This window comes from Leuresthes tenuis, unplaced genomic scaffold, assembly GCF_036924035.1.
Source record: "Leuresthes tenuis unplaced genomic scaffold, fLeuTen1.0.hap1 SCAF_10, whole genome shotgun sequence".
NCBI classification, from domain to species: domain Eukaryota; kingdom Metazoa; phylum Chordata; class Actinopteri; order Atheriniformes; family Atherinopsidae; genus Leuresthes; species Leuresthes tenuis.
The window spans coordinates 17,113,310-17,141,096 of NW_027325364.1; the positions used below are offsets into that span (position 1 = coordinate 17,113,310).

General features: G+C 41.9%; 1 protein-coding gene across 1 annotated transcript; it reads left to right on the forward strand.

Moving 5' to 3' along the window:
* Nucleotides 1–737: 737 nt before the first annotated feature.
* znf1035 (zinc finger protein 1035) lies at nt 738–27,597 on the forward strand. The gene is made up of 4 exons (XM_072394484.1): nt 738–1,258; nt 13,162–13,217; nt 16,931–16,988; nt 17,072–27,597. Exon 4 carries the CDS (start codon nt 17,104–17,106, stop codon nt 26,947–26,949), a length of 9,846 nt encoding a protein of 3,281 aa, XP_072250585.1. The 5' UTR covers nt 738–1,258; nt 13,162–13,217; nt 16,931–16,988; nt 17,072–17,103; the 3' UTR covers nt 26,950–27,597.
* The last annotated feature ends 190 nt before the right edge of the window (nt 27,598–27,787 follow it).

Here is a 27,787-nt window from a genome sequence, read left to right on the forward strand (position 1 = left end):
CAACAAATGGACGGACTTCTAAAAGACTATTTCTCACAGTTCTGTTTTACCAATGGATATTTCTCTTGCTGCTCTGAATGACAGCTTTGATATGCTAGAGGTTTACATGATCCACATTGGTTTAGAAACTGTTTAATAATAATTAGGACAAACTTATGGTATATGTTTAGATAAATGAGATAAGCTAGGATTATTCTTAGTTATATGTTCATTTTAAGGAACAAACAATGGCCTGGAAACCTAAGTGTACCAGTCAGGTTACAGCTGTAAGGTCACACACATCTGGGAGCTTGTCTTCATCGATTGTACTACAGTAGCCTAGGTTGGACACAGTTCTTCCACTATGCTTCTTTTTTTTTTTTTTCTTCTTCTTCTTCTTCCCCTTCACCATGGGAACTAGCTCTTGCACGTGCCTACTTTGCTGACGGGGATTTAGAAGAGGACCAGCACTAGGAGGGGTGGCGCCATTTTATGGCAAGTCTTGCACACAACCATTTTGTGTGCAACTTATTAACCCTTTAAATGCCAGTGGTATCCAGACAACTCGGCCGGTCGGTCTAAGTGCCCAAAATCACTGCAGATACTGGTGCAACACTGACGAAACGGTTATGAGCGTGCTAATGGGAGCACCCAAGCTCCGGAGGGAAGTTCACTGGTTTGTGGAGTCACCATCACCACATGCAGTACTACCCGTGTGCCTCTGCAGAGGGGAGGTGCAGGAGCAGCTGCAAGAAGGGAACCGCGGTGCGCTTGTCCGGAAGGAGTCGTGCTGCCGCCTCGCCAGGCTGTGGCAGGCAGGGAGGGAGAGCCATAGAACCTAAAGGGGCGGGCTCTGTACAAGTCCCTGCACCTTGTTATTGGTTCCAAGCAGACAGTTGCGCACAAATTCGGGCTTATTGTTCGTAAGTGCGCAAATGAAGAAAATGGTGGAGACTCTGATTCCAGTGCCGCAATCGGGGACATTGCAAGTAAAGTATCCCACGTCGTAGAAAAAGACGCGAGAATTCTGACTCGACGACCAACCTCGGCTCTTGGTCCATGAAGGAAAAGAAGTCTCCCGACAGTATTCCTCTGGAAGACGGAAGACGTCGGTAAAGAGGACAATCGCTTTCTTTTCATGCTGACAAACAAAGCCGACGCGTAACGCCTGTAAACAGAATCTGTTAAACGATTATTACACAGCGAAGACCTGTAGCCGATGAACCTCAAAGAAAATCTGGAGACGAAGCACCGAAGAGCAACGCCGAACCGCGATCTGGTATGTAGTCCTGCTAAACCGAAGCCCTTAGCTGTTGTGCAGCAGTGCTAGCTAGCTTAATGCTATACATGGGCTAGCCCCGGTGAGGACATCGGCTATCATCTGTGTAAAACGATCAAACACGTGGCTGGGGTCACAAAACGCACCACTGTTATACTTGTTTGTATTTTGTTAAGCTGGTTGGATCCTACCGTTGTCTTTCTTGTCTGCCGTACTCATTACAGGCATGCTGAAATCGCAGTATCTTATTATAACTCAGTCAGGAGCAGCACACAGCTTCCAGATACCCACACAGCGGATGATGAGTTGAAACGCTCATCTCTGTCCTTATTGTCACGTAAAATGAGGCTTGGCATGGATAAGTTTCGTTAAAATCCTTGCCTTATGACGGCTCTAATATGTGTGCTTTGAAGATTTTGGTTGTGTTGAAATTTGGCTCTTAAACAACTGATCCAAGTTGTTTACCTTGAACTGAATGAGGTACACCGGTCTCACCAGTGCTGGTGATACTGATTTGTCATAACCGTCATATTCACTTGAATAATGCATACGTGTATTAGATCTCTGGTGACATTGTATTTCCGTGTTCTGTGACTTGATCCGTAGTGAAAAGGACTTTCATCTACCAGTCAGAAAAAGGTGTTTTCCAGGCTCTCTTGGTGGCAGAGGGTGACAACCTGTGTAGGGGAGAAGGTGCAGAAGTTCCACACCTGTTAGGATTTTGTCTTGGTGTGAAAAAATAAATAAATACATTTTCCAAAGCAGTTACATCTAAATTGAGCAACAATACCCATGTGAAGGTATCATTTATGTCAGAGCAGTAGTTGTGTTTGGTTGCATAAGATTTTTCTTGTGCATCAAGTAGCCAGTAGAAAGTAACTAATGACAAGGAGTCGCAAAAATTTTTTTACCACCAAGCAGGGCAAGAATTCTACCCTTTTAGGTGGTAGGTTATCATCCAAAAGTATGTTAGATGGTTACTGTCCTTGGATGTAGTTTATCTTTTCATTTGATAATTGCTTTAATGGAAAACAAAGGAGGACCAATTCCTCCAGACACAAGACATGACATCGCACACATCCTCTAAGACAGGTTACTTTCACTCATGCACCAAAATTAGCATCTTTAAACATTTTATTTTATTTTTTAATTGCAAGTACACCCACTAAAGCAAGCTTATTAAATCCATTCCCATAGTGAGCAATATCAAGCTTACTCTCAGTGCGCTGAGGGCTACAGCTGGTTCCTACCTCCCAGGGGACAAGCTTATAACTACGAAACGAAAATGAGAAGATGGTATTTTGCACTGTGTACTGCAGGCTTGTGGACCGCTGTTCCTGTTGATTGTGTTTCTCAGAGATAATTAGATAGGTTTATTATTTTCCATGGGTTGGAAGGCGTCAACCCCACACAGCAGCTACAAGCATGTCTGACAGGTGGTGAAATAAAAGTTTCGGAGGCATCGGGTGGGATGTTGCAGCCAGTGTGTTTCTGTAAGGGAAAAGTTGAGCTGTGCCCACTTTTGTAGGCCCCCCCACCCACAGGGTTCTCAGTGACGATCAGTGTGGGCAACCAAGTGTTGTGATCACATCGTTACTCACAACTATGAGTAACTCAACTATGGCCTCATTGAGTTACCAGAGTTGAGTAACGACCTGCGAAAGGATGCCGATTTTTACTCAAAACTCAGTTCTTGCTAGCTGTCACAGGGATGCGCAAAGTTGTATCATCATTCCTTAAAACAATATTTCCAGACATCTTTTAATGTCTCTAAAAGGGTTTGTATAAGATTGTGTGTTGATTGCTTTTTGAATGTTTCTTTTTTCTTTCTCCATAGCTCTATCTCTGCCTCAGATCATCAGATTTTCACCCACGCGTGTCGCTTACACCGTTAAGTCCTTCTCAGGCATGAGATGCATGGCTGAAATGGCTTCATCAATCTGTTGGAGCAACTGAATTTAACATTTGTGTCAATGTTGAACATGTTGCATTGTCCTAACAAATAATTTTGGCATGTCAACGGATGTTGAACACAGTGCTTTTCTACATCATTAAGCATATTATAGATTCAGGTAATCTAATTAACTCGGACATGGTTCTTGTTGGTCTTGCAGTGATTAGAATAAGTATGAGCTCTGGGGGAAAAAGATAACTTTTGACTGCACCTGGGGACAGCTCTGCCCTGGGTCTGTTGTGTGTGTGTGAGAGAGAGGGAGAGAAGTGGAACAGAAGTTGCTACTTGCTGGAGATCTGGATACAGCTGCAGCATAACCCAAGGCAATGTAGCAAACATTCAGATTTCCCCTTCTCATGAGTGTTATCTCTGTTTCAGCAGATAACTGCAATTGAAACCTCTGTGCTGTTGTTTCTGTAGTTGATGACACTATATGTTAAAGTCTTCTAAATGCAGTAGATCAGACTTGTTCCGTGATGAAATTGCTACACAAATGCTAGGTCCAACCTTGTAAAGTTGCTGTTGAAGATTTTACAGAAAAGGACCAGGGTGCTCATTCATACGTCGTGCTACAATGTGCCGGTGCCATCTATGGTAACAGAGAGCAGTGCCTGTCTGAAAGCAGCTTAAGCTTACATCAGGTAGATGAGCATAAAGTCTTTGTGGCAGGATATAAGAACCTGCCCCATAAAATGCCAAATGTCTGCTTATGGGCATTAATAACCCCCCCCCCAAAAAAAAACCCCATCTCTTTGTCAGTTTCTATTACATATTTGTATGGTTTTCCACACAAAAAATCCCTTTAAGACATCAGCTCTGCTCTTTGGCCTCGTTTGGTATTTTGGTATTTATTGGTATTCACTTAAGCCCCGCTTCATCCCTTTGCTTCACTGGTCAACGAATTAATATAAAAGCACAGCCTCAGCTGCAGCCTGTGCATGTGGTAAAACAAGAGTGACGGTGTCCTTCACAGGACAGTTGTAAATGAATACGGAGTAATGGAGAAGGCCGAGCACAATGACCTGTGGTGAACGTTTGTTGAGGATTACCAAAGAGGTTTGGCTGCTAATTCTTCTTCCCTTGGCTTGCCCGTTTAAAAATTGAATAACCAACTGCAGATAGTAATTCCATAGGAATTGATTGGTGCTTTTTTTTTTTTTTTTAATGAGTTGAATGCCTAACCAATCGTGGAATAACTTTCTCACATCTGCATTTTTTTCCCCCCACCTAGGTACTTAACTGTATGGTGCTGTAAAGGGGACAAATTTTAGGTGAATGAGATGCTGGCAAGGGCAATGTCCCCTCTAAAGCCAGATACTGACGTTGCAAACGATTTTTGCACTGGTAACTACGAACCCAGCAGTGGAAAAATGTCAAGCCTACTAATAATTTGATCCAGGAGGCATTTCTTATGTAATATCCTTCAACCCACTGAAACGAGTACTGGAGCATCTGGTCACAAGCAAGTCATGGCTTGAAACCCCTGGGGTGGTACTCTAAATTCGGCCGATATGTTTCTTTTTTTTATTGTATTTGAAACTGTAACGCAGCATCAAATAACTACTTTCTGTGTAAAGATATATTGGTGTGTTCATTTTCTTGCCAGAGCACATAGTCTCCTTTTCTCCTTGTCTATTATTTTTTGCTCATGAACTCGATGACGGGACAGTCGTGAGAGCATGTGGGAATTACTAAAAGGAACAGCAGCTGGTCAATAAGGTCATCTTCTTCTCTTTTTAAAAAAAAAAAAAAACCAATAAGGTGTCACTGACCTAGACATTTGTAAAGACTAAGAAACCCCCCTTTTTAAATAATGACACAAAATACTTGCTTAAATGGAATTGTTGGGTTTTTCTCCATTGTCCTTTTCACACATGGGTCGTACCTTTTTATAAGTGCAAAAAAGACGTCTTTATTAATCTGTCGCAATGCTGTTACACACATCAAGCCCATGTCTTGGAATCACCCAAGTGACAATGCCAGTGCCAGCTTGATGTGTAAGCACACACAAGGTGTGGTAGTTTCACTTCTGTTACTACCTTCCATTGTGGATCAACTTCAACCCCCTGTTCTACCTCTTAACTTTCACACATGACACGAATGTGCAAAGAAGGCACATTTGTTCTGGCTTGAAAAGGCATATGTGAAAGAGGCTTGTTATTTGCCAGCTCATTTTCACTTTCTGGATCTGTTCACCTTGTTGTCTCCATCGCCGAAAGCTGCCTTTGTCGTGGGCGTCCTTTCCTGGAGCCAAGTTCTAAGTGGATAACTGGAGGTAACACAAAACCATGGCTTGTACATGGATGATCTCTAATATACAATGTGGATTTCTCGACCAAGAGAACTACTTACCTAAAAGCACTGAGGCACTGATGCTGGGGGGAAGTTATAGGACACAGTTCATAACTTATTTTGCACTTTATTTTAACTGCATAAATGCAGAGTTAAGATACCTCTGGCTTGTTAGTAGTCTAAAGTCTTTACCAATTGTTGTGTGGGTTCTTATGCTTGTTGGTGGTTTTGTGATTTTGAGCAAGGTACTAGTTTCAGTGGTTGGTACTCCTAGGATTTTTCCACCAGACTGGCTCCATACGTAACAGACGACTTGTACTTTAAAAGGAAAAAAAAAAATCCTACATCTGTATGTATGTGTGTGTATGTATATATATATATATATATATATATATATATATTCACACAATGGTTCAATTGGATTTTTCTTTTCCTCTCTTCATGAACAACAAAGCCGAGTATTCATGTTTGTCATGTTAAGTGGAAGGAAATGTCAGGATATAGTCATTACCACTGCCTAATTGCTTGCCCTGCTCATTTCATTGCATTTATCCTGCAGGATCTGAATGTGGGTACTTTCAAAATGTTGGTCAGGTTTGTTTGACCAGTAAATGAGAGTAAAATAGAAACATGGGCTTTTCATTTCCTTCCAGCGGTTGGCCAGCTTTGGCGTACAGTGACCACCTGAGCCAGTAGCTGTTCCAGTGGGCTCCTAGCTTCAATGTGTAAGTTGACATTGTCTGCAGGCTACACCGGCTGAAACTGTGGGATGCTGGGACTAAAAAAAAAATAGTGGCTGCCTAGTTCCAATTAGTTGTAGCCCTTTTTTTTTTTTTTTTTTTTTTAAACATTGCCAGCTTGTTAGTTATCGTTGCACTTTTATCATTGGCCAGATCACTTCCTGGCTTTGGCCTGGTGTTCATCAGTTTTCCATTAGACTAACTGTTGTCCCTTTTGTTCTGCAGTAACGTTACTTGTGTTTTGCCAAGCTAACAACGTCATCCATGCCCAAAATGTCACAAAGGAAGGGGCAGTTTCACTTGATACTCGAAGCTCTTGATGATGACTCATCTCATTGTTACAGGCTAGTCAAATACACAAGTGGCAACAGAGTGCAAAACAATAAATTCCATGTACTTCAACATAATCATTTATTAAAAACAACTGGACATTACAAAAAACAACAGTGACACTGGCATGTAGCATTAAAATAGTACATAAAAAAAATAAACCACTTTTAACATTTGATCCATTTGAATTGGGATCAGGCAATATCAGAACCATGATAGTGGGATATTCCATGACTTTGTCATTTGAAAAAATATCTGCTTAATGCCTATCGCGCATGTGCACTGTAGCTTTATCTTACCAGCGCAAAACCGTCTTTTCAACACAACTTTAGTCTTTGCAGTGTAAGCAGACACAGTATTTGATCTATTTCAAAACCGGATAGCTCGCGTTTTCACAGAGAAACGAGGAAAGCAGTACTTTCTGCTATTTATTTTGATATATGGTGCATTGTGTAGTGCCAGGGACTTCGCAACTTATTCAGTCGTACTTTGCAAAGACATAACTTTATTCTGTTTGCTTGTTGTCTTCATAACGTGATTATTTTGGTATCTACAGATAGAAAGCTCTGTTTCCACTGTTTCTTGTGATATGTGTTTCATATCTATGCGATGGGGAGTTTGTTCGACGGAGAACAAAGGGTAAATGTGGATGTCGTCTTTGAGGTCCTGCATTAAATTGGAAGTATTTCCTCCTTTCGTCTGAAAAGCTTGTTGGCCCCGTTTGCGTATTGGTTTTTGCGAATCTGTTATTAATCCCTGATCATCCGCCTTAAAGGCAAAGTACTTCCAGACACGACTCTTACTATTTTCCTTTTCGACGAGTTGAGGCAGAGCTGTCGCTGCAGTTGCAATTGCCATCTTCTGTGTTCCTTTGGCATTTAACAGCACACTAGAACACTTGTAGTTGTATATGTTGTACGTTACGTGCGGAGGAATTTCAGCTCCGGTACCAACGCTACTGTAGAAAAACGAGTACTGTCGTGTTTTTAGAATGGTGGCATCGACTTGGTACCGAAGTACCGGTTCTCGTGACATCCCTACCTGGGAGTGGAGTGGAGTGAAACCCACAGAAATCAGTTTAAGAGGAATGGGAACAGCTGTTAGCTGACTGGATTGGTTCAGTGCTAGGTTGATCCTTTTTGAAGAAATCCTTTATTCTTTTTTGGTAGCTGGTTAGGCCACACGTGGATATACTGCAAGCGATTGTTCTCAACGAATCAGTAGTAGAAGATAAAGAGGTCATCTAAACGCTGTCTGGTGGACATAAAGAGTGCTGTTTTGGTTTGTTTAGTTTTATTTCTTTGTATATATCGTGGTGGAATTTTCAATGATCAGAGCTGTAGGTATTTGCCTTCCCCATGTGTCGTTACTTAGACTACGTCAAAAGCATCAGGGTCCACTTAATCAAACATGGTAGTTGCAAATTTAAATAGAATGTGGCTGAAACTCTGAGTTTCAGGCTGAGATGGGTACAAGTCAAGGCCTTCCTTACCACATTTGTAAACTTTTATATCTGTATAACGATGTTGTCCTCTGTTTCATCCTAAATTGTCTCTCAGTAAGTTGCGTTGGGGCGGATCTGTAAGGACCTGTTTAGACACTGATTGCAGATGCACACTCAAACAGCTGATGACACTACAGACTTGGACTGTCTGTTTTAAAAAAAAAAAAAAAAAAAGAAAAAAAAACATCTTGGAGGACCATATTCCTCATTTGACTTTGTCTGGGACCATATTCCTCAAATTTTGCTCACAGACAAAGTCAGCAGACCAGTTTTCACAACAAAGCAAATTGGTATATACACTGTTGTTGGCAGAAATCCTTGCCACAGATAGTGTAACACCCCTAAAAGACCCCCATAGCCTTTAAATGACTTAATAAGATGTTTTTTCCTGTCTTAGTTTCTGCATGCTGGCAAAAGGGAGGACGGAGCAGTGTGTTCTGCCTTCTCGGAGCAGTGTTCTGCCTTCTCAGAGCAGAGTGGGGGAGGGGTTAATGGCATTCTTAGGTGGAGTGTAACGTGATCAAGGCTCTGCTCTTCCCTACGGGGAAAGGATGTTGAAGGTCTTTTTAGCGATTCCTCTCATGTTGGCCTTGTTTAATTCTCCATAAATGATTAATGGCGTGTCTGAATTCTGAAGTCCATTTTCAGTCCTGTACAAGTCGTCCACCTCTTCAGATTTATCAGCCTGTCAGGAAGGGATTGTGACTGCTATGTGGAGCGACAGAGCTCAACTCTGGTAAGGTACGACATTCAATCTTGGATGGTCTGCATTGCAACATTAAAACTGACATTTGCATATGGCTATGGGGACGCGATACTTTTTGCTGCTCAATTTGCAAGGAGAGACTTTGCTGAAATGTGTTTGGACATTGGAAAGGAACCTTATGCCTCATCCTAGCAGAGACATTTATCCCTTGAACTTATTTCTGAAGTCATACATTATGGTGGTGGACCACTTTTAATTTAACTTGGTTCAATTTAAATTCTTAGTTACATTTTGGTTTATAATCAATTAAAAGCAATTCTTAAGTTGCTCTATATTTCGACTTTTGTTTTGATATGAAAAGTTCATTGACAGTTTACAGCTTTAAATGGTTTATTTATAGAAGTTTACTATACATTTGAATTATACTGCCACCACATTTTAGGTTTTGCAACGTTAGCTATGTGGTAATAATCTGGTTTTGTGCTTTTGCTCTTGCAAGAAAAAAGAGATTGAAAAACAAGTGGCGATAGTCTGAATGAGGAACACCAGTGGTAACTGAAATAGGTGATTAATGCCCAGTTAAATTTGTTTTAGCCGATAGTAATGTTTAGTTGGTGAGCTGCTGAATGATGTTAAGCACCCAGTCTCCCTGTCACAACCCACATGTACGTTTCACATTGACACTGTCTCACACCAGTGTTGGCTCTGTCTGGCCCAATGGTAATTGTTGGGCCCAAATCCATGAGCCCCAGCTTCAAAATACCTCAGATCAAGACCTGTTTAAGCCCTAGAAGTGACAGCAGGGAGCAAATGGCCCTGGCAGGCACTCGATTTCCCAATTTTTGAGCAATAGTATAAATGTGGCTATTATTACTTGCTTCACCATTTAATACCTTGACAGCCGTACGTTCAAGGCAGGTTTGATGGTCCTGTTTGTAAGGCACAGAGGAGGAATGGGTGTCAAAATTGATCTGCATCTTGCAAACATGTTTGAATATCAAGTGTTACAGAGTTATGTTGATTTCAAAATCTTACTGCTCACCGTCAGAGCCTTAAATGGCCTTGCACCAAATTGCATCTTAGACTTATTGGTCTGGTATGTGCCGTCCCAACCATTGGGATCCATAGATGGTTTTCTTAAAGCTATCCCCAGATCACAGTTTGTGACAAAGGGCCATTGGGCATTCTTGCCCGCTGCGCTAAGACATGCAACTTGTTATGACACCTTTAATTCCCTCCTTGCAGCTTTCCTTTTCGGGAGGGTCTTTGGTATAGTCTGGTTGATTTATTACATATCCCATTGCTGCTGATCTGTCTGTTCCCTCTTTTCTTTTCAATTCTGCAGCCATGTTAAGCACTTTGTAACATTGTTTAGAAAAGTGCTATATAAATTTTGTAAAAAATTTAAATAAGTTTTTATTTAGTTTATTATATTACTTGTAAGGTGACTGGCTTTACTCTTCCATGACCAGGATAAAAACTACACAGTTCTTACATAGGTTCAAATAGCTGCTAAATTTTCCTTCCCAGCACCCTGGTGTTGATTAAGGCTGAGAAGTATTATTTTAATTTTCGTTTTTACTCTCCAAAAAAAAAAGGTGACCATCACAGAGTCAATATTTATACACGCCTGTGATTGTAAAAACTGAAATAAAAATTTTCCAGGGCTTTAAGGAGCTTGGGGCGAATCTCATCCACACGCAGGGTCTTGCTGCCGTTGTGTTCTTTAACTACCTAAACAATCTCAATTCCAATGATAGACGAGTCTCCCTAGTCTTTGCTTTCATTTCATAAGGCATATGTGTTGGGTTGATTAGATCCTAAAACTATGGACAATATTCCCTTCAATAATTATTCCTTCCAACACCTGACTCAACATCAAACTATATTACCAGTAAGCAGCACTTGATCCCTACTGTACACAGTATTGGCTACACAATGCTTACCCTGCCCGAGGCATTTCATTAGCCAGAATCTGTTTAAGGCTAACCAAAAATTATGTTCAATAGCCTCACCAGACTACTTCCACACCAGATTTATGCTTTTGCAACTGACGGAATCATGCTCCCTGTTCAGCCTGACTGCTCTTTTAACCTCAACTATCTACTGTTACATTTTGGGGGTTTACTGTCATGACCAGCACCTCCCACTTTACGATTGCCGCGATGATACAAGTACAAATTTGGTAATTAATCTTTGACCTAAGATGCTCTTGCGCCAATTGTAATTATGAAAACCCCTATAATGGAACATGGTGTTTGTTATTGACAAACTGTGACTAATGCAGAAGTCCAACAACAAAACACCAATCAGGTTCTGATGGGGCATGCCATTTCTCCCAGTCATACCCTTCCAAGTTTCACTCAGTGCAGTTACATACGTGCCATCGGATCGGATTAATGGCTAAACTACAATAAGATTGAGTTATTCAGTTCATGTAGACACCTTAATTTGACAAGAAATCGGTTTGGGTTACTTGCAATCGAATTAAGACCCCGAGATAACTCGATCCAAATGCCCACTGAACGTGTATGGAGACTACAGTGGATCAGATCGAGCGTTCTCCGCATGCTCGTGATTTTTTTCCCGCGCGATCATCAACCAGAAGTCGAAGAAGACTAAATTACTGTTGTCGCCGCCGTCGGAAAGAAATAAACAACGCAATGGAGAATGCGCCATTGGGGATTGCGTTTGTGCCATAACCATGCTCATCATAAATGTAGAGGGACTTAGCTTAAACTTGTTCTTCGTTCGCCATCTTTCTCGAATGCCTTAGTTTTGTTGTTGTTGTTGTTGTTGGCGGCGGTGGTGAAGATGTCAACCGGAAGTGGCTCTATTAGCGATAGTTGAAATGGGTACAGCGCCACCTATCATACTGGGGTATGACATGCTTTGTGCCAGTGATTCGATTCATTCACCGCCATATATCCAAGGATTATTACCCTTGCTCAGATAAGGAGCATAACCCAACTGTAGCTATAATCGAGTTAATCTCATCATGTAGACCTACTGACTGTTGCCATTTGCATGAGCATTGATATTTCCCTGCAGCACAATGCAGTTCCTTGCTGACACATCTTCCATCACCCCACCCAGACTTTAAGGGCTCCAGGTAAACAGCAGTTAGAGCCAGACAGCTGTCAGTCCTTTTCCTGACCCAAAGTTGCTGTAAAGCCACCCAATCATCCACATGGGAAAACTCAAAATTTGAGTGCCAAGAGAGAGGGGTACTATGTAAGCCCTTTCCCTCTTTGACTTTCACACTTTGCAGCCTCCCATTGGATTGTCAATGCCTCTATCAGAAACCACCTCCCAATCTTCATGGCACTCGACCCTTAAAGCTTTTCATGAGGAGTAGTGAGTCCAAAAGACGAATGGTCCCCATTAGACCCCAGCAAAGAATGGTTTGTTTTGATTAAATTTACGTTGTTATTGTTGTGTACCTTACTAGAGGCTTGTATTTTTAGCAGTGTTTAACTCTGCAGTGAGTTCTTAATCAAGGATTTTTTTTATTTTATTTTTTTAATATTGTCTATGAAGGAGTGTTCTTGCTCAGGGGAGAGACGGTGCTCTATAACTGTGAATTTTAGTCTTGGTTGAGATTTACAGATTAAGTCGATATTACAGATGGGTAGCGCTTTGAGAATGAGAAGTCCACACAACTGCAAATAATTTTTTGCATTAGCATTGTAACCTGATGAGGTTAAAGGCCAATTTCATTTAGATTTTTTTTTTTTTTTACATCTTTTAGCAAAGCAATATGCCATGTAACTGGGTGTGCAAAGGGAACCAATCACAGTTCTGTTGAAATCTGTCCCCCAACATGTTGTCAATTTTCTGGGCGGGTGCATTACAGTCTATGATAAGGCTGCCATGGATAATACCTTATGTTGTAGACCATTGGTTAGAAGCACAACTTGCCTTTTACCAATGATGACTCAGTAGCTTATGTGACGCTGTGAGGTGACAGTGTCTCTGATCAGCAAAGATTCAGACATATCGGAGATAGAAAGGCCAGGTCATCGTCGGCCAAGCAAAAAACCTAACCAGTGCATGAACTTTTTTTCAAAGCCTCTCCATGCGTTTATGTTCCTGTCATTCTGATAAAGGTCGGTCCCAGCTTCAATGGCCTAAAGAAAGTTGTCCTCAAAACTGGTCTACTGTTTTCTACTGTCTTTTGCTGGGCTTTCTTGTTTTGATGGCTTATGAACCCTCTTTAATATTTTCATGTTAGATTTGGATAATAATTGTTATGGATGACATCTTGAGAAAATCTGACCAACAATTCCTGCTTCATCTGGACCAATAACCACACAGGTGAATTTGACTTTTTAGATGTAGTCGTCGTAATAATAAAAATGTCTTTCCCTTTTACAGGTAACCAGGATTTGATGTCTTTGATATTCAGATGCCAGCAGCCATATTACCATCAGGTAAGTTTTTTTTTTCTTCATTTTTTTAAATTTTTGGAGAAAAGCAGCCTTCAATAACAAAGCATCTGAAATGAAACAAAACAACAGCGTGATGTAAGAGAAAACAGTCAAATGACAGCATATGAAATGGAGTAAGGAATTCGGCAGATGCTATAGTTCTTCGTGAAAAACAGCATGGGATATATCTTTAAGACCCTGATAGGTACGTTATGGTGAGAATTGGTCATACACTGTTATGTGGTTACAGCTGTCTGGGTTAGGGTTGTGTATTTGGAAAACATCCACTTAACTTTGCCATTCACAGATTGCAACCAGCCATTGCCAGACAGAAACTGACCCAGTTGTTCCACATGGTCTTCAGAATCTGTCCCATACACAAAGCAAAGAGACAGATCCAAATCAATCTGTAACAATGCTACATCTTTTGCAATCCTCTGCAGTAGCACTCCTGTTCTGCCACCTGAGTGATTGATTTTAATGAGTTACAAGGATGTGATCCATTTGTTATAAAGAGGAACTATTTTAACTAAAAGCTTCACATACTGTTTAAGTAAGAGGATATATAACTTTTTTTATTTGTGAATCCGTAACCTTGGTTCCAAGATGGTTAGTGATTGTTGTTTGGTTGTCGCTTGGGTAGGCGACTTTTTCTGGGGATGGCCTTTGATTGTCACACAAGACAAAATCCCAATTCTCTTTTATTGCCAAGTATGTTTACACATAAAAGGGACTTGGTGAAATGAGTGATGACTTGTGATCTATGGTGTGCAATAACAGTAAACATAAAGATGGAATAAAGAGATGGTTATGTAAACTATATACCTAACTGAAACGAGCTACCAATATATACACAAGAGCGGAACAATGTCTACATGTTGTGAAAAATGTAGTTTGGAAGTGCAAGTACAATATATACGTGTCAAATATGTTGTCCTGTTAGAGGGTGCATCGATGCACAATAATGGGTTGGAGGTAGTGTCAGTGTTTTCCTCTGACTTTGCTAATCAAGCTGACTGGATTATGCTGTTTTTGTTTCTTGAGATTTTGGACCCAACCACCCCACAGCCTCTGCTCATAGGGTGGAGTTTGAAACCAGGATGAGATGGGTCAGCTGCAATCTTTTCTGCATGCTTCAGTGTACTAGAAGTGTACAGATCTTGTAGTAGTTGGTTATTGCAGCCAATCACCTCTACAGAGCTAATTATCCATAGGAGTCTGCCTTTGTCCCATGCAGTAGCTGCAGCATACCAGATTCTGGAACTCTGCCAGCTTCCAAAGGTAGTACATCCTCTGTTGTGCCTTCTTGATACTTGAGGTCCTATGTTATAAGGGTCCCCAGGACCCAGAAGTGGTCTTCTGTGTCAACTATGGGATTTAAATTGTTAAGCTCCAAGTTGTTCTAGCTGCACCATGTCACCAGATTAATTCCCTACCTGTTGGTAGATTCATCTCCCCTTCCCAGTCAGAGATGAGGCCAAAAGAGTGGAACTTCAATAGCTTGTTCATGTACAGGAAAAAAAGCAGCTGACAAAAATTACCTTGGGGTGGGGAACTAATGCTGAATGTCAATGTGTCCAAGGCATCCTTCCCCAGCCTCACCAACTGCTTTATGTCAGACAGAAAGCCTGATCAACCTGCAGGATGAGTAAGGCACATTTAGGTGAGGGAACTTGATCTGCAGTACAGCTGGGATGATTGTGTTGAGAGAAGGGATGAAGTTAACCAGAAGGATTGCATAGGAACCCCAAGGAATCCAGGTGATGAAGAATGAAGTCCTGTTACTCTGCATGCAAATCACAGAGAGTCCAGTAGTGGGACGATGAATGTCATATCAAGTCAGACGAATTTTTTTTTATTATTAGAGTTCATGGCTGAGATTACCTTTGTTAAAGTCATGGAGGACAGTAACTGAGTGGGGTTATATGAGTGCCATCGGATTAATGGATAAATTACAATAACACTGAGTTATTAAATTCATGTAGACGCCTTAATCAGACCAAAAAAATCGGCTCGGGTTACTCGCGATCAGATTAAGACTCCGAGATAACTTGATCTAAACGTGCATGTAGACGACAGAAACGCGTGATGGATTGGGTTGAGCGTTCTGTGCATGCTCGAGATTTTTTTCCCCGAGATCGTCGCCCGGAAGTCGCAGGACACGATATTACTGTTCTTGTCGCCGCCGTCGGAAAGAAATAAACAATGCGATGAAGAATGCGCCGTTGTGCATCACATTTGTGCCATAACCATTCTCATTACAAACAAAATGTAGAGGGACATAGCTTCATCTTGCTTCTTGTTGTTGTTGGCGGTGGTGAAGACGTCAACCGGAAGTGGCTCTATTAGCGATAGTTGAAATGGGTACAGCGCCACCTATCGTACTGGGGTATGACATGCTTTGTGCCAGTGATTCGATTCATTCACCGCCATATATCCAAGGATTATTACCCTTGCTCAAATAAGGAGCATAGCCCAACTGTAGCTATAATCGAGTTAATGTCATCATGTAACCCCCCTGACTGACCAGTCTGGGTTAGTCTGGTCCACACACAGTATATGGCCGATGAGTGTGTGCAGTGCGTCCTACAGTTGCCCTGTAGTGGAACATAAATTCAGACCAAAATGAATAACTCAAACGAGTTTGAGTAGTGATGTCATCCATTGCAAACGTTTTTACTCCCCTGTGAGTATAAATATAGAAACATATTTCACCTTTAATTTTGCTGGAAGATTCTGTGTTGCAGTCTGCTCTACAAAATTGGAAGGCTTCTAGCTGCAGCACAGAATCCAGTACTGTCTTAAATTATGTTTTTGTTGTTTTCCCCAATCGTTTAAGTATAGCCCATTCATTTTGTTGCTCAGTGAATACACGTTGAATGGAAAATTCCATGACAGAAGTGTGCGAATCCTGCCTGTAGGGACACACAAGCACAGTGGCCCATTTCCTTCTCCTCTGTCATTTTTTTAACTGAATGTGCAAAGGTGAGGGAACAGAATGACCTGTAATTCCATAGATGATGAGAGAAAAATGGATATTAAGTCGGCTGAAGTTGTTTATTTTGTGAACAACCACTGCAGTAATTTACATCATGATCACCATGATCATTACCAGACTGCTGTTAAGATGGCAGAATGATCTCAAGCCTTTTCTTTGTTTTTGGATTTGTTCCTTGGATATTCCCTCTAATGTGCAACCATTTCAGGTCATCTTTTTGTGGGACCTCTGAATCTCTGTTATACTGTTTTAGCTGTTGCCCAGGAAAGAGGACATTTGTTCAATTACTCATTTTGACTAGATAACCAACTCTAAGTACATTTGAAATCACAAGGACTTTTCATGAACATTATTTAGGCCATTGTGCTTCTTAGTTTTATCTCATGGGTCCTAAGATGTGTTTACCTAACTCTGTCCAGACCATTTATTTTGCCTTAAATGGATTCTAAATACCCACCCGCTACCCGATTAACGGACTGTTGGTGTAGAAAATGGATGGATTGATGGATTCTAAATACAAAATATATTTTCATGTTATCAGTATTACTTAGGGATTGTCTGTTGGTAGGTTAAAATACTGTTGTTTTTTTTTATTTGTTTGAAATTAAATCTACAACACAAAGTGATTGGAGTTTGTCTGCTTCCTGATATAGATTTGAATATTCTGTAGCTTGTAAAATACACCAAGTAATAATTTAATTTATTACTTTGTTTACAGTTTCCCAATCGGATGTAACTCAGGTCATTCCGGATCGTGCTCGTATGTCCAAGAAAAGGTTAGGATTTTCTTAACCTCTTATTTGGTAAGGTATTGGTTGTAATTTTTCTTGAATAATTTGATGCTTTTGTGTATTTTCAGGAGTGGGTACAGCAAGCCCTAATTTCCAGTCCATGCAGAGAATGGCTCATGGATGGGATTCATACTTCCATAATCTCCCATCTCTGTCATCGGATCCTGGGACTCTAAGGACATCGGAATCAGAGGGAGCCCTTTCCCAGCATACAGATGGCTTCATTGGACATCATGTTTTCTCAAGCACAGCAGCTTTGCAAGAAGCCCCTGTGCCAAACTCAAACTTCAACACAAGCTTTTGCACAAATCCCAGTATTGAAAATTCCAGTTCAGACTGCGTTTATCAAAGGTACTGCAGTGACGTGCAATGGCAAGCTGATGGAGAACAACTGGAAAAGGATTACCTGCAAAGATGTGAAAACGGTGATTTCCCAGATTTTGCCACAGATGGATTACCAACATCTGAATCTTTTCCTTCATCTTTTGCACCAGATTTACAAGGACTTAAGCAAGACTGCGAAATTCTAGCTACATCATGTCTTGGGAACTACTCCGATGTCAGCAGCTGTTCAGAAACAAGCGAAACAAGGCCTTCGTGTAAATTCATGGAAAGTGACTCATTTCCCAAACAAAAAAATGACATTCTTTCAAAAGACAGCTCATCGGAGTGCTTTTTTACTGAGACTGGAAATATGACTTTCCTGACTGATAGCCTATGCGGTAATATGTCAGAGACTAATGTAATTTTGCCATCTGATGTGAAAGCAGGAGAAAACATAGACCTAAACAAAGTTGCATGCATGCAAGACCAGATCGAAAAAACAGTCAAATCTTTTGCAGGACACAATCAGTCCTCTACTACCTCTTCTATAGTGGCAACTACAGAAAGTGAGACCGTATTTGATGGGTATGATCATGATAGTTTTCAAAATCAAAAACAAAAGGAGGATATGGAGAGAAATCTTAAAGAATGTACATATCCAGACCTCGCATTGGCTGAGAACTTGATTGAAGATGGAATCTATCAGAATTCAGTTGACAAGGAGGAGTTGATCACGTCAGCTTCTCCAGCTAGATTTGACACTGACCAACATTATGTAGGTGAAAAACCTTTCAAAGAAATTAAGGATGAAAGTGAGGGATTCAACAATCTACACTCAACCTATGGTAAAAGTGTGACCGAAGATGTGTTGGGAAAAAGTCAGGTGCTAAAAAGGGTAAGAGAAAAATCTGGTTCATTGGAAAACGAGATTACCAATGAGGCTGAATTCTCAATTCCCGATCCCATTAATTATGGAGTTGAAAATCTGGAGTGTCAAGAGAGCGAAGTCCAGAAAAACACCTCCCAATCTTCTGATCCACCAGCTATCAAGGAGAGGAGCTCTAAAGATTCCAGTCATGGACCAAGTGAAAGCACTTTAACGAACAGTCACTACATTAAATCCTGCCTGCAGTTACCTGAACGCCAGTCTTCACTGGAAACTCTAGGCCAGGACAGTAGTTATAAAAGCCATGGTGAAATGAGTGATGATTATTTAAGTGATGCCGGTGTTGCTAAGCTTTCAGAATCTCGCTTGCAGCCAAATGACTACAGTACTGACATAAGTGTTGATAAAGAAAGTAGTCACGAGGACAAACAACTTGCTAGTCTTGTAGGATCTGGCTTACAATCACACAGTACAGGTATAGATAACAAATCCCAGATGGATCAAGGATTAACAAGGGAAGCAAAGATGACTAAGCTTTCCCAAGGTTCAGATTGTAATGACGCAATTAACAGACTTCCTGAGAATTCTGCTATTGAAAATTGTCAAGATGCTGCTGTTCATGTAGATTCGTGCTTACAGCCAAATGGGTTGAGCGCAGACATTCATCCTAGTCTAGAAAGGGAAATAAGCTTATTAGAGAAGATGGCCCCAACTTTCTCTCCAGATCCAGACCGTAGTGTCCCTATTGATGTTAATGACGAGAACACCGAAACGGTTGCAAATTGTCCAGAATCCTGCTTACAACCAAATAGTTCAGGTACAAGCATACATCCCTCTCAAGAAATGGAAACAAGTCTACCAGACAGGAAAACTCCCAATGCCTCTCCAGATCCAGAATATAGTGGCCCCAGTGTCAAAAGTGACAGTCTTCCCTCTGGTGCAAGTGAAAAAAGCATGGAAACTAAACTCCAATCTCGCTTACAATCTAACAGTTCAAACACAGACATGCACTCATGTCTTGGAAAGGAATGGGCAACTCCAGTAGAGAGGACAAGTATAGCATCTCCTACAAATCCAGAATGTAATCATCAAGCTCTGGTAACTAATAGTAACAAGCAAAGTATTTCCATTAGTTTAGAGGACCCCTTACATCCAAACACCTCAAGGCTCAATGTAAATCCATGTGCTGAAGAATTGATCAGTCCAGGAGGGAATAAGAATACAATATCCCCACCAGATCAGCTCCAGTCGCTACATGAAGGTATCGAGGTGCATGAACCACAAATTCTTACTGGTGTTTCTGAAAATGCAAGAGAGTCATTTGAAGAATTTGACACGGAAGACCAGTCAATGCCTGACCTGCTGTATGGTGAACCTCTGTCAAGAGAAGACTCTTCATGTGACTCTGACGAAATGAATGCTGCGCTTGGAGAAACAACGGTGACCACACCTTCTGAGGACAGCTTGGACCGTTTGAAGGGAGCAGCACTTCATCTCAAGCCATCTTCACAAATGAGAGACTTGCTTCATCCTGTTGTAATATTGAACACCTCAGAGTCAGCAAATGGAAAGGGCGACTCCTACCGTTGTACGGATTGCCAACACACAACTCACAAAGTCGATGATCTGACTGAGCACCACTATTGTTGCCATCCAATGCTCAGTTTTACATTTTGCAAGGCTTGCAATGTTTATCTGATAAATAATGAACATGGGGAGAAGCATTTCTGTACCGAGATCAAAGAAATCCTTCAGCCCTCTACCAGTTCCATCCCAAAAAAGAAAAGGAAATTCCATGGTCGCCACAAGTGCAGTAAGTGCGGACTCATATTTTCAAAAATACTTCATTACATCAAGCATATGAGGTCTCACACTGGCAAAACACCATTTAGGTGTAATGAATGTGGCTTGTATTTTGCACAACCCAGTACCCTCCGGAGGCACAAAAGTATACCCAGAAGATGCAAGTTGTCCCAACTGTCAGTCAAAAGTTCTGATGCTCATGTCGGTGACAGTGTAACCCCGCCACAAAAAGTTGTACCACAAAACATTTTATATGACGGCATGAAGAAATGTTACGTAAGGCTCGTTGACATTTCCAGGAGAAATTTGTGTCATATATGTGGTAAAAGTTTTGCATCGGCAAAGAAGGCCAAAAAGCACATTTACAGCGTGCACAAGAAAAAGAAAGTGACTGTGTCATCAGATCAGTCCACAACAAATGACAATGGTGGGCACACTGAAGAAGTAGAAAGTGAGGTAAGGGCAAAATATAAATGTCCTCTTTGTCCACGGCTTTTCAAGTACTCCTATAACAGGGCTCGACATTTGCGTGATTGTGTCAGAAACGCGATCTATGGTGGCAAGGAAAAAGTTGGGGACAAATATGTGTGTCCCTTGTGCAAAACTGCATTCACGTTATCATCCAACCGGTATAGACATATTAAAGCAATTTGCTTGAGGGAATGTCTTAACCGGCTTGCAAAAGAGAGGGCAAAGTCATGGCAAGAGACTCGAAAGCAAAAGACTAAGGAAACTGTGCAGAAACCCCAGTCAACGGAAACTGTGCAGAAACCCAAGCCTAAGGACAATGTGCAGAAACCCCAGCCTAAGGAAAATGTGCAGAAACCCCAGCCTAAGGAAAATGTGCAGAAATTCAAGCCTAAGGAAAATGTGCAGAAACCTCAGCCTAAGGAAAATGTGCAGAAACCCCAGCCTAAGGAAAATGTGGAGAAACCCCAGCCTAAGGAAAATGTGCAGAAACCCCAGCCTAAGGAAAATGCGCAGAAACCCCAGCCTAAGGAAAATGCGGAGAAACCCCAGCCTAAGGAAAATGCGCAGAAACCCCAGCCTAAGGAAATTGCGGAGAAACCCCAGCCTAAGGAAAATGTGGAGAAACCCCAGCCTAAGGAAAATGTGCAGAAACCCAAGCCTAAGGAAAATGTGCAGAAACCCAAGCCTAAGGAAAATGTGCAGAAACCCCAGCCTAAGGAAAATGTGGAGAGACCCCAGCCTAAGGAAAATGTGGAGAAACCCCAGCCTAAGGAAACTGTGCAGAAACCCCAGCCTAAGGAAACTGTGCAGAAACCCCAGCCTAAGGAAACTGTGCAGAAACCCCAGCCTAAGGAAACTGTGCAGAAACCCCAGCCTAAGGAAACTGTGCAGAAACCCCAGCCTAAGGAAACTGTGCAGAAACCCCAGCCTAAGGAAACTGTGCAGAAACCCCAGCCTAAGGAAACTGTGCAGAAACCCCAGCCTAAGGAAACTGTGCAGAAACCCCAGCCTAAGGAAACTGTGCAGAAACCCCAGCCTAAGGAAAATGTGCAGAAACCCCAGCCTAAGGAAAATGTGCAGAAACCTCAGCCTAAGGAAAATGTGCAGAAACCTCAGCCTAAGGAAAATGTGCAGAAACCTCAGCCTAAGGAAAATGTGCAGAAACCTCAGCCTAAGGAAAATGTGCAGAAACCCCAGTCTAAGGAAAATGTGCAGGATGCTCTGTCAACAGAAAATGTGCAGAAACCACAAGCGGAGGAAGAGGTGCAGAATGCTCAGTCAAAGGCCAATGTGCAGAAAGCACAGTGGAAAGACTATGAACCAAAAAAACAAGCACCCCCAGCTTTGACTCCTCGCAAGTCAGTTCCTCGTTACAAATGCAATCACTGCCCAGCAATGTTTTGTCATGCCTCTGGAAAATATAGACATATGAAAAAGCATGAGTTGTTCAAAGCCACCGGAAAGATCGTCAAATATAAGAATTCAGTTGTCCCTGTCATGTCTAAGACCGAAAGTAGTACAAAGACTGAAGAGAGTGTTGATCAATTAGAAACAGCTGAAGAAAACAAAAGTCCTGATCTGAGCTGTCACTTTTGTGGAAAATGTTTCAACTCAGTATCATACCTGAAAAGGCATGAGCAAAATCACCGCGGTGAAAGACCGTACCACTGCATTGAATGTGGAAAGACATTCAAGAGACGTGCGCATCTGATGGGTCACAGAATTGTTCACCAGAAAAGGATACAATGCACAGTCTGCAAAAAGATTTTACCAACTGTCGGAGAACTGCTCCAGCACAGGCGCTCCCACCTCCAAAAGGGAGTGCTTCAGTGCCCAGACTGTCCAGCACAGTTCCAGTACCCTGCACACCTGCTAAGACATTTAAAGACCCATCCTCATAAGAAGAAGAAGAAGATGGCTCATGAGCCAGAGGAGGAAACTCCAATAAAGCCACAGCAGTCCTTGGAAACTGTGAAAGAGCAGGATGAACCAAAGCAGGTGCAGTGTTCCTTATGCAAAGAAGTTTTTGATGATCCCCATATATTAAGAAAACACTGTCTTACGCACATATCAGGGTCCTCTTCAAACCAGTGTCCATTTTGCAAGCTCAGCTTTTCTGATCGCCGCTATTTGCTGCGTCATATGGTCAAACATACAGGAGACAAACCCTTTTCTTGCACCAACTGTGGAAAACAGTTTTATCGAACCATGTTTCTCAGACTTCACTCTCAGAAATGTGTGCCTCCACAGACTAGTCATTCCGTCACAGTAGAGCCCAACACTAAGGCAAATATACCACATGCATGTTCCATCTGTCCAAGGAGATTTTATAAAAAGGACCGTTTGCAAAAGCATCTCATTGCCCACAGGAAAAAAACTCTGCTTCTGTGCTCAAGATGTGGGCAGTACTTTGGACCTAATAAAATAGGTCAACATAAATTGGTCTGTAATGAAACAGCAGACCTCTCCACTCTCGATACATCAACTACTGGCAATTTTATGAAAAGCACTTCACAAGCAAGTCAAAACAACAATCAAACACCTTCAAAGTCCAAAGCAACTGCATTGCTCCAGTTTAAATGCCCTTACTGTACACAGAGGTTCAGGTACCGATCATTATTCTTGAGACATCTTGTTTCGCATACTGGGGTGCAACCCTATGCTTGTATGCACTGTGGACTCAGATTTGGAAGTCAGACATTGTGTTTGCAGCATGAAGCTTTCTGTGATGGTTTGTCTGCAGCAGAACAGTCAGAAGTCGTCAAAAGTGATGCTGCAGCAAAAATGGACTCCCTTAGAGAGGCGACCCAAAAGCCCTTACCTCAGGGGGAATCTGAGTACAAGTGTAAATTCTGCACCAAGACTTTTGTCAAGGCACGAAACCTGAGGCGTCACATTTTGACACACAATGAAGTGAAGCCCTATCGCTGTAAAGCCTGTGACAGCTGCTTTTCGAGGTATGATCATCTGAAAGTGCACCAGGCCCGCTGTAAAGCTAAAAAGACGCGACTGGAGATCAGAATCCCCAAAATAAGTTTGGATGACATTGGCAAAGGTTGGCAAAGCAAGTTTGGCATCAAGCCTCTCGAAAAGCCGGAGACAATGCGCTGTGAGGTCTGCTTGAGAAGCTTCCCGTCTCAGTCTAAACTTTCCAGACACTTCACTATGTTCCACGGTACAAAGCCGTTCAAGTGCACACGTTGTGGCGCTTCTTTCTCTCATGACAAAACTCTGAAAAAGCACAGGAAGATGAGGAAGTGCAGAAAGATCCCTGAAAAAACAAATGTTTCTCTGCCACTGGGAGTCAATCAGCCAACAGAAAATGTGACCAAACCACTTGATGGAATAAGGAATCGACTCCTACTGAGGATACAACCTCTTTTAAACAAGAAGTTCAAGTATGTATGTGGTTATTGCCCCCGTGCTTTCAAAAACAGCTGGCAGTTGAATGTTCACATCCGTCTACACACAGGAGAGAGGCCGTATTCCTGCGAGTATTGCGGAGAAAGATTTATAAGGAAAGATTATGTGCAGCGCCATCATCTAAAGTGCACCAAGAAGATACAGAACAGTGGAGTTCTCTGTGACAGATGTGGAGGATTTTTCTCAAAATACAAGCTTGAAAATCACAAAAGAACCTGCACAGTAAGACAAGGCTCACCAGCAGTTTCCCCAAGCCAGCAACCATCTTCTTCAAGCCCACCAAAAGGCTTTTCTTGTGCATACTGTAGTTCCAAATTTTTGCTTTTTTCTCAGCTTCAGGAGCATTTTTTGAGCACACATAAGCTGGAAACAATTAATCCACCAGCGTCAGCTGCTCCTTTACAACAACTTCTGTCCAATATACCGAAAATAAAAGAAGAGCCAGTGGATGAGAGTTGTGGAGAGGGGCCTAATGATCAGGCTAATTTAATCTGTAAACCAGGTACAGCTCAGGAGAGTGGAGCCTCCAACCAGTTGGTCTGCCAAAAGTGTAATATGTCCTTTACGAATAAAGCTGGACTGATTGGTCATCAACGTGTACACGCAACAGAACATCCTTTTAACTGTAAAATATGCAGAAGGGGCTTCTGGAATAAGACTGTTCTCCGAAATCACTATAGGAAATGTAGACCTAATTCAACCAAACGGCTGGACGTTCCTTTGAAAGCAAAGATTGATTTTGCGCTGAATGACTCTAAAGTTGTGTTCAAAGAAGAGCCTGAGACAACTTGCAGCGAGGATTTGCAGACACACTTCTCTCATAAAGTTGAGTCAAAAGACGAATCACCGCAATGTTCCGAAGGAGAGCAAAGTGGCTCAAGTAAAGAGAAGAAAACTGTGCAATACCAGTGTTCTGAATGTGACAAAAGCTTCACAGATGGCTTGATGCTTATTAGTCACCTCGAAGACCACGGAAGAGAGGAACAAGAGAAAAAGCGGAATACGTGCACCAAGTGTGGGCGGGTGTGCTCTAGTCAAGTAAACCTTGAAAAGCATATGAAGCTGCATGGAATCAGCCCAAAATACTCTTGCATTGACTGCTCCAAAGTGTTTCCTACCACATCTGATCTCATGAAACACAGCACAGTGCATAATGCAAATAAGCCTTTTTCCTGCAAACTGTGCAAGCAAAGGTTTTTTACAAGGCCATTATTATGTGACCATTACAGTGCGGATCATGCAGATGATGTATATTATTGCCAGTTCTGCAGCAAAGTCTATGCAGTGAGAAAATCCCTGGGTAGACATTACAAGAAATGGCATCCAAACGAATGGAAGGATCTCGGGAGTGCATTGCTGAAAAAGGGCAGCAATGACCAACAATCTAGCAGTCATGTAAGTACAACTGGTGAAAGTGATGAAGATGAAATGAATGGCAGTGACAGTGACTCCGATTCTGCACCATACTTCCCATGCCATGTATGCGGCAAGACGTTCCCAACGTCAGAAAATCTCGAGGATCATCAGCTGTGTCACCTAGGCGAAAAGCCGCATGAATGTGCAGAGTGTGGTAAATGTTTTTTCCAGGCATCCCAGCTGCAGCAGCATCAACGAATGCACAAGTCTGAATTTCAGTGTCAAACATGTGGCAGGGGGTTTGTCTCGCTCTTTGCTCTGCGGAAACACAAGCACTCTCATGGCAAGAGTCGTCCACACCGTTGTTCCAAGTGTCACCTCAGTTTTGCGGGACCCACACAGCTAGCAGAGCATATGTCTACCCACCGTGAAGAGAGCTTCCCATGTGATATATGCAGCCGGGTGTTTCAGTCCAAGAGTAGTAGAGCTGAGCATCGGAAAAACCACTCCAAGGCAGGGGACTACCCGTCACCTTCAGTTTCACGAAGTGAGCCGGAACAGTACGAAAGCTCCTTCGTATACGCCGCAGAATTTAAATACCGTTGTGGTGTTTGTAGAGAGCGTTACAGAGACCCAGAGGAGCTCTCTGAGCACGGTTGCATGGAAGCCAAAGAGCGACCATACTCTTGCGCGGACTGTAATAAACACTTTCTTCATCCGTCTCATTTGAAAAAGCACAGGAACATCCATCAGCTATCATGGTCTGATTGCGAGTACCCATGCAATCAGTGCAATAGCAGTTTTTCCTCCTCTCAGCACTTCCTCAGTCATCTCAAGAGCCATGTTAATACTGAAGCAGGAGTTAAACATGAAGGAGAGCTTTCAGATGGTCTCATCTGTCCAGTTTGCCATCATTGTTTTGCCAGTGCCACTGAACTGATTCTCCATTTTCCCACACATCCTGATGTGACCCCCACGCAAGAACAAATTCTTCACCCCTCAGGAAGGGAGCTCAAAGAGCATGACAAGAGTCAGTTGACAACAGCTGCTCAATATGAATGCATGGAGTGTGGTGGAAGTTTTTTGGGAGGTGATGCTTTCCGACGTCACCATTGTTCCAGGCATCAGCTGGCAGTAAACGCAAGTAAAAGTCATAACCGATTAACTTTGCGTCATACTCATCAGTCAGCCAGAGAGGAGGAGGAGGTTGATGTTACAGGAGAGGACTTGTACAAGTGTCCTGACTGCACGATGCAGTTTTCCTCCAAAAGTGGTCTTTTGGAGCATCAAAACAAACAACATATGGATGGGAAGCAGTTTAAATGTGAGCGCTGTGGAAAAACATTTGCTAAGATGCGATACCTTAGAAAGCACGAGGGTAGACATCGACTGAAGGATACTACTGACACTGTCGTTCATGTAGTCGAGACCAAGTTCAAATGTGCCCAGTGCCACTCCAAATTCAATACAGCCCAAGAATTGTCTTTGCACATGAGACTGCATGCTGGAGAGTACCGCTGTGACATGTGTTACAAGTCATTCAGCCAGCGGTCTCTTCTAAAGCATCACCAAGAGAGTCATGTTGGAGAAGTTGTATATGAATGCACAGAATGTGACAAAGCTTTTGCTTTTCCTCACTTGCTGGAGGAACATCAACAGACACACGCAAGGTCCTCTCACTAATTTGTCCCAACGTACCATCTACCTTACCTTTCCTATATAGCTAAGGTACTTTGAAATCCCTTAATGCCTTACGTCTGATTGTGTACCTCCTCTTGTACTCAAAGGGTAGATCCTCATTTTAGTCCTTGCTGCATACTTAAAAAGTGCTTGCTTGGTGTCACTATGACAACTGATAACTTGTCCTGAGTTTTTAATGTGTATAGTTTAAGTTCTGCTATAGTGATTTGTACTCAAGAAATTAGCCCTAGTTTCTTGAAAGTGTTTGTAAATCTATGATAAAAGTGGTTGGATATTATTTGAAAACAGACAAAGCTGGGCAAGATTGTATCTTGTTTGACATATTTTGAAATACTATTAGTTTTACGATATGTAAAGTAGACTCTACCCTGGTCATTTTAATCCCTTGAAATTTTCTATGGTATGACTATTCCTGTACTATATGTAATTTTCAATTTATTTTGTGTTAATCAACGATTGCTTCTCTTTTTTTTTTTCGAGGAGGGGGGGGGGGGGGGGGGGGTAAACTTACCTTTTAAAAAAAGAAGAAAAAAAAGAAAAACATTGAAAATATGCTCTATTGAAATGTTCTTTTCACCATCCGAGGACGCTAATGTTTTTTTTGTTTCGTTTTTTATAGAAATATGTTGATGTGTTCAGTTAAGGAGTAAAGTCAACTTTGAAAATACATACAATTGTTGTGTTGTTATTTACTCTGTTTATCAGTAAAAAATAAACCTTTGTCCAAGTGAACCAATTCACCAACCCAGATTGGAACAAGCATGGTTGGGCTACTTAAAGGCCCTTTTTTAGTATAACTGAGGATGCATCACTTTGAATC